Consider the following 7,385-nt stretch of genomic DNA (forward strand, 5'->3'; position numbering starts at 1 on the left):
AGCCGAGCTGTGTGGGGCATTAGCTGGGGTCTCTGGGGAAGGGGCGTCCCAGGCACTTCCGGGGACCAGGAGCCGCTTATAGTGCACCCAGGATGGGAGGGGCATCTGGGGTGAACTGGGATGCTAGCACCCAGGACCCAGAGGAAAGGGCTCCCAGAAATACCCTTTCATCCCCGGTGGCTTGCTTCCGCTGGCCCAGGGCACGCACTCGCAGGTTCCCCTTGCAGGCCAAGTGGCCTCCCGACTCCACCCCCGACTCCCCTTCCCCCACGAGAGAGGCCCTTTATAGGAGAGCTTTATTCTCTCGTTAAACCGGCCAAAGCGCAGGAGACAGAGCCAGGGAGGGAACGGAGCTGCGGAGGAGGGGGACTCCTTGTCCGCTCTTCCTCCGTCTCCCACTTCTCCCCTCCCCCCAGGAAAACAGCAAAGGGACACCCATCATCTCTCTCACGTTGAGAGAGAGAGAGAGACAGGAGAGAGAGAGGAGAGAGCGAGAGAGCGAGAGAGCGAGAGAGAGAGAGAGAGAGAGAGAGAGAGAGAGAGAGAGAGAGAGAGAGAGAAGGGAGAGGGCAAGGGGGGAGTTAAAGTATTTTCGCAATTTCTGCCACGAAGATTTTATTAGCTTCTCCACCTGACCGCGGCCAATCAGCGCGAGTGCCCGGGCACCTGCGTCTCGTGCGTCAGGGCGGCCCCGGTCGAGCCCGAGCTGGCGCCCTGGGAGCGGGGAGCGGCTTAAAACGCTTTGGATCCCCAGGGCCTGGTTGGGGACAGCGAGCTGGGGGCCCCCCTGCATCCCCCGCTCTCAGCACCCCATGCGCCGACCCTCGGCCCCATGGAGCCGGGCAATTATGCCGCCTTGGACGGGGCCAAGGATGTGGAGGGCTTGCTGGGGGCGGGAGGGGGCCGGAGTCTGCTCGCCCACTCCCCGCTGGCCAGCCACCCCGCGGCGCCCACGCTGATGCCCGCTGTCAACTATGCCCCCTTGGATCTGCCAGGCTCTTCGGAACCCCCGAAGCAGTGCCACCCGTGTCCCGGGGCGCCCCAGGGCGCGTCCCCGGCCCCGATGCCTTACGGCTACTTCGGAGGCGGGTACTACTCCTGCCGCCTGGCGCGCGGCTCCCTGAAACCCTGCGCCCAGGCCGCCACGCTGGCCGCCTACCCCGCGGAGCCTCCCGCGGCCGGCGAGGACTACCCCAGCCGCCACGCCGAGTTCGCCTTCTACCCGGGGTACCCGGCGCCCTACCAGCCTATGGCCAGTTACCTGGATGTGTCCGTGGTGCAGACGCTGGGCGCCCCCGGGGAGCCGCGCCACGACGCCCTGCTGCCCGTGGACAGTTACCAGCCCTGGGCCCTCCCCGGGGGCTGGAACAGCCAGATGTGTTGCCAGGGAGAACAGAACCCACCGGGGTCCTTCTGGAAGACGGCGTTTGCAGGTAACCTCACTCACTCCGCTGGGTCCCCTTGGCGCCAAGCCTGGGGTTGCAGACCCCGCTGGCACTTGCCTGGGAGGAAGAGGAGGAAGACCTGGGGCTGGAGAGGAGGAGTTTGGTGATCTTCTTGGGCTATTAGGACTCTGAAGGAGGATCCAGGTAGTCCGAGAGCCTGGGGGGAGGTCCCCCCAGGTCAGTGTGAGGGGCCGGAGCTGCGGACCATCGGCAGCCAGAGGCCAAAGGCCCCTTCACAGAACCCCAGAGGCCTTGCCACAAGCCTTTCAATATATCCCGGTAGTTGGATGGGGCTTATTAGGGTGTTCCTACCCAGCAGATCCAGTGTAATTCCACAAAAAGGCGAAGTAACTCTCAATTCAGTGAGTGTGGGGGTGGGGGTGGGAACAGTTATTGGAAATTCTGTGAAGAACACAACCTCTCACTTTCTCTTTGATGAGCTTTTCAGTTTCCAAAGGAAAACTTAGATTTCCCTCAGTCATAACTTAGGTATGTGCATTGGTGTGTGTGTGTGTGTGTGTTGTGTTGGAGTGGGAGCAGAAACTTGTTTCCTTCTGTACAGAATTTGCCTGTAGAATCGGTAAGAGTGGCCAAGAGTCTCAAATGTGAGAGGGTGGATGTATGTGACTGTGGGCAAAGGTCTGACTATATGTAATGGGTGTATTTGCCGACTTGCTGGTGTGAGGGCAGGGATGGGTGAGGGTGGCTTATAGGAGCCTGCTCTCTCCAAGGCTGAGAGGTGATCAGAGAACCAGCCAGAAGCCCAGGTGTCCCTGGGTACTTTGGGGGAGTGGAAGTGCACACAAGACTGTAGGGTGGCCTGCAGGGTGCCTTAGTTTCTGGGGCCTGGGTCTGTGTGTAGGTGGGGATCTGAATGTGTCTTTCTCTCTCTCCCACTCCCATCTGGCAGACTCAAGCACTCAGCACCCTCCGGAAGGCTGTACCTTCCACCGAGGCCGCAAGAAGCGCATTCCCTACAGCAAGGGGCAGTTGCGGGAGCTGGAGCGAGAGTATTCAGCTAACAAGTTCATCACCAAGGACAAGAGGCGCAAGATTTCAGTGGCCACCAGCCTCTCAGAGCGCCAGATCACCATATGGTTTCAGAATCGCAGGGTCAAGGAGAAGAAGGTCCTTGCCAAGGTCAAGACCAACGCTAGTGTGTGAGGGTGCTCCCTGGCTGGGGAGGTGGTGGGGGATGGTGGGCAGTATCTGGGGAGACCAGGAACCTGCCAAGGACAGGCTGGGACCCAGGACTCTGTTCAGGGGTCCCCAGAGGTGACACTTTTTTCAGGCCATGGCTCCTGTGCCGTTTCCCAGGGACAACCTGAGTACCCCATATGTCCCAGTGAGCCACTGAGGCCCAAGTGAAAGCCTAATCTGCCGGAGTGACAGGACCCAAAGGGCCTGTCCCAGTCATTAGCATTCCCCCTGGCAGTGGCGATATTCACCATAACCAGGACTAGTTGCCAGGATAACTAGTCTCATACTTTCTACTAGAGCTCTGTGGAGCATTACAGAAACCGCTTTCATGGAATGAACTGATCATGAATAAACTTGGAAGGAGATGGTGACCGGGAGCTTCCTGTGGATCCCCTTCCGTATCCAAAGCCCATCCCTCATCCCAGGGCTGGCAGGGGGGAGAGGAGATAAGGCAGGGTCACCCCTGTGGCTACATTGCCATTTAGCATTTTTTCTAAGATGACAGCAGGATGGACAACGCTGGAGGGAGCCTCTCTCCCCCTCCCTGCCCACCCCATAGGTTGTACTTACTGGTCCTTGTGTGAAAATGAAGCCAGCAGGCTGCCCCCCGCCCCCCTGGTCTAGCTTCTTCTTCCAGAGAAATGAAGTTTGGGCAAGTGCCTGGATAATTCACCATTTCTCACTTCTGCCCCCAGACTTTCCTAGTCTTCCCCTAAGGTTCCTAGTGGTTCTGACCTAAGCAGGTCATGGTTCATTGGACATTTGGGAGCCGCGTGAAACAGATGTCTGGTCTTCTAACACGGCCCCTTCCAGGCACGACGAGTAGAATCCTACCCCACTGGCAAGTATGTCCCCAGCATGCTAGTAGAGCTGGGCAGGAGAGAAAACCCCAGAAAATGGCCCCATTTCTTACCCTTTCTCCTCTGCTTGCCTCATGACACCCAGAGAAGCTAGGGGGCCCGTCAGCTGGGAGATGCACTAGGCCCTTTTGTGGATGCAAGAACTGAGAGTGGCAAGGTGACAGAAGCCCAAAGATCCAGGCTCATGGTGGGGCCACCATGCGGCCTTGGCGACAGTGGGCACAGACTTCCTTTTCTTTTCACTTTTCGGTCCATGTTTCCTGAATCCTGGGTGGGTGGACGACCCTCCGGGTGGGTTGGTGCCAAGTCTGTTTTCCCTGGGCCATGCGGACAGAGACCCATAGTGTGGAATTCCAGAAACCTGGGGCGGACCGGTTGTTCCCGGAGCAGGAACTCTCCGCCTGTGTGCCAGCTCCCTGATGTTCTGCAGGGAGGCACAGCGCCCAGCCCGGTGGAACTTGCTGTCTTGGCTAAGGCAAAGCCAGCAGGTTCATGCTGGGTCTTCCTGCAGCCCGGGCTGGGGCGTCTAGGTAGATACTCCCACAATCCAGCCTGCAGGAGTGAAGTGAAGAGGACCCGGTGCGACCCACTTCCAAGCCACCCAGAGACTCGTGAACAGCCAGTGGAGGGCCGTGGCAGTTCCCTCTCGGACCCAGCTTGCAGTTCTCCAGGAAACCTCAGGAAGATGGCTGCAGGCTGCAGCCCAGAAACCCGGGTATTTCCACCCTTCAGTGGGGTGGGATTCCAGTCCTGGCTCCTCTCCAGGGAATGAGTTGGGAAGCCACTCGGACTCTTCTAAATCTGTTTACCAAAAAGCAACCAGGGCTAAGGAAAGGCCCCCCCCAGCCCCCCAGGTGAGCAGTCACCCTCCCTTCCTGGGTCTCTTAGAGTGTGCGTACTGGGGGGCGGTGTGTGCCAATTTTGTGATTAAAAAAAATCCATCCAAGCCCCGTGGTCCCATTTAAGCTCCTCGGTAAGTAACACTCCGGGCTCAGAGGAGGTTGCTTGCTGCCTCTCTTGTCCCCCTTCAAGTGAAGCCCCAAGCCAGTAGCTTTTAGTATCAGTTTCTCCAGGGTAGTGTGTGCAAACCCCTCTCCCGCTGCTCCAGAAATGGCGAGACGTCAGCGCAGACAGGCGTGTGGGGTAGGGTGTGCGACAAATGACCCGGAGCGCCATGCTGCGGGGTCCCCACGTGCAGAGGGGAAAGGCCACAAGAGGGGTTGCCTAGGTAAGAAGGCCTGAAGGAGACTCTGGACTTCCTCCACTTCACTATCAGGGACTTGAAATTTCTGGGTTCCTCTATTATTCTCTGGAAATAATTTCAAAACGAACAAAAGATTTGAGATTGGAGGTTTATTTCGCTACGAATGCGAGTTTGGACGATTAAAAAGACAAGGGCGCCCCCTTCCGGCCGAAGATCGTCATTCCAGGGAAACCTGCGGATCCGCTCCGCGGGAACCCGCAACCGAGCGCCCGGCTTCGCGGTGCCGGGAGCCTCCGGGGTTGCCGAGTCCCGGGCTGCGCGTCCTGCCCAGCGCGAGGACCCGGGGTCGCCTGGAATTGGGCCACGGTATCGGCAGACGTGTCTGTCCAGACGCCGAGAGACCCCGGAGGGAAGCCAGGAGGGAAGCCAGGGGAGCAGTACTGGCGATCTCGGAAGGAGAAGGGACTCCGCGAGCAAGGCTGCGGCGCCATCTACCCTCGGGCCAGGTCCCCGTCCCCCCGAAGATGAGAGCAGGTCTCTTCCTCGCCAGAACGATTCTCGGCGGACCGCCCACTGTTCTTCTGAGCGCTTTACTTGTACGTACCCTGAGGGGGGGGGGTTGTTTTAAGTGTTGTTTTGTATTAAACCTTCTTTTAAAAACCACCAAACACCAGCTTTACTCCTGAGGCGAATTCTAACTGCCTACCACCATGACCGACCGTTTAAAAATCTCTCACTAATTCGTGTCTAAATTGCAACAAAATTCACCCATCCATATTCGCTTGCCTGCAGCTTTGCTTTTTAATTGGGACCCTTTTAAGCTCAAAGAGAGAGGGTTTTGCTAACATTATACAGACTAAAGCCTGTAAACCCAGCATCGAGAAATAGGTAAATTCAGACAATCTCAAGGACACAGACACGCACAGATGCACAGACACTCTCCGGAGAGCCCACCCGCGTCTTTTCACCGACAAGCGGTAATTTTCCTCGGCCCCGCGCTCCCCCTCCCTCGGGGTCGTGGCTCGCGCCTGCGCGGCTCCGGGAGCGCGATCACGTCGACCTGCAAACCAGGTGGATTTTATTAGGCGCCCAGGGGCCGAGTTAGGGGGCAAGAATGACGGGGTGCGCAGACGCGCCCCCGGGAAGCGTCTGTTTTTGGAATCTCGGTGCCCGCACGGCCCCGCGGAGAGCGCCCCCGAGGCGCCAGGCCCGGGATCCTGGGCTCATCCTGGCAAACGCGCCGGGCCTGGCCGCCCTGGAGCTCGCGAGGCCGAGGCGGCCGTGTTTCTATCTGCACCGCCGCCCCCCACCCCGCCCCATTGGTCACCCAGACTCTGAACGGTTCCAGGCCCAGAAGCTGTACCCGCGGGAGGAAAAGGGCCCCGATCGAGCCCCCAGTTCTCTGGCTGGCCCCGGCTGCCTCCTCTCCTCCCCTTCGTTAAAGTTTTATTCAAGGCCCTAAGTGCTGCCCTTTAATTAGGTTTTCTTGAGTGGGAGGCGGGGGGGGGGGGTTGGGGGGGCTCCTTGTGCTTTCGCCCCAAGAGTTACAATCCTGAATGAAATGGATGAATCGTTACCGTCAACTTGAAATAATGCGCGGAGGCGACTCCTGCGGAGGGGGCGAAAGGAGGTTCCCTTGTTTTGAAAGAAATGCATATCATATTCTCACCCACCCACTCTCTGGGAAAGGAGGGAGAAGGCCCCAGAGCGGCCCTCAGCCTCTCATCCCGTGGGACGCCCCCCTTCCCCGCCCCCGCCAGGGCCTGGAGATTTTAAAACATCCAAAGGGGGTGCCAACCTTTCTTCCTCTCTCAGCTACTAGTTGTTTCTGCGTAGAAAGGGGGTGGGGTGGTTGGAGCAAAGGGAGAAAAAACGAGTTCCACCGCTGCCCCCACCCCTTAACTGCCCCCCCTCATGAAAGAGGGAAAGGGGGCAACAGGAGTTCAATCGTCCCCAGAAGGACGGGAAGGGGAAGGCGGCGTCTGGCCGGCGCCCAGAGGGGAGGGGAGGGTCAGGGGCATTGCCATTGAACTTGAAGCTTCAGGCCCCCCACCCCCTCTGCTAAAAGCTTTATGGGAAGAAGGTGAGGGAAGGAGGGGGGCGCGTCTCTGGCCTTGGGTTACGAGGGAGGAGGCCGAGCGGCCAGAGAAGGGCCAGCGTGACAGAGAGAGGCAGAGGTTGGCCGGGAGCCTCGGTCTGCCCTGGAGCGGACACTACAGTCTTCGCCCGGCTCGCAGCCTCCCTGACCTCGAGGTGGGGAGCCGCGGGCTAGGGCGCCCTCCCGCTCAGCCTCTCCTCAGACTCTGCCCGGTGGTGATGGTGGGGGAGCACCCAGAACTGCGTTCGGGTTCTTCATCCTCCTCCAGCTGAAGGGGCGGGGGCAGAGCCCTGCGCCACGTGGAGGCTGAACCCCCAGGCCAGCCGCGCGGGGCTCGGGGTCTCGAGGCAAACTGAACTCGCTCCTGGCGTTTGCAGGGAGAACAAGAGTGTTATGCGCCCATTTCTCAGACCAGAGACCGGCCTGAGTGCTTCCTCCAAGAGTGCTTCTCTCCCTAACCAGGTAAACGGCCTGATCCGCAGACCACGGCCCCTGGAGGGGCCCCCCTAGGAATTCGGGGGCCTCAGCTCTAGGGTAGGGCCGGGAAAGGCGGTAGTCGGGCGCTCCTAGCGACCACC

At 59.5% G+C, this 7,385-nt stretch overlaps 1 protein-coding gene across 1 annotated transcript; it reads left to right on the plus strand.

Annotated features, from left to right (window-relative positions):
• The first annotated feature begins 597 nt into the window (after positions 1 to 597).
• HOXB13 (homeobox B13) lies at positions 598 to 3,016 on the plus strand. The gene is made up of 2 exons (XM_059668286.1): positions 598 to 1,433; positions 2,356 to 3,016. The coding sequence occupies exons 1-2, from the start codon at positions 833 to 835 to the stop codon at positions 2,607 to 2,609; spliced, it is 855 nt and encodes a 284-aa protein (XP_059524269.1). The 5' UTR covers positions 598 to 832; the 3' UTR covers positions 2,610 to 3,016.
• Positions 3,017 to 7,385: the final 4,369 nt, after the last annotated feature.

The sequence above is a fragment of the Myotis daubentonii genome, chromosome 16, assembly GCF_963259705.1.
Source record: "Myotis daubentonii chromosome 16, mMyoDau2.1, whole genome shotgun sequence".
Classification (NCBI taxonomy): Eukaryota; Metazoa; Chordata; class Mammalia; order Chiroptera; family Vespertilionidae; genus Myotis; species Myotis daubentonii.

What these genes read in the sequence shown, in the direction of transcription:
- HOXB13 (XM_059668286.1), top strand. Translation starts at nt 833, where the DNA reads ATGGAGCCGGGCAATTATGCCGCCTTGGACGGGGCCAAGGATGTGGAG. An exon ending in CTGGAAGACGGCGTTTGCAG is followed by an intron (nt 1,434 to 2,355) that starts GTAACCTCACTC and finishes CCCATCTGGCAG; the next exon opens with ACTCAAGCACTCAGCACCCT.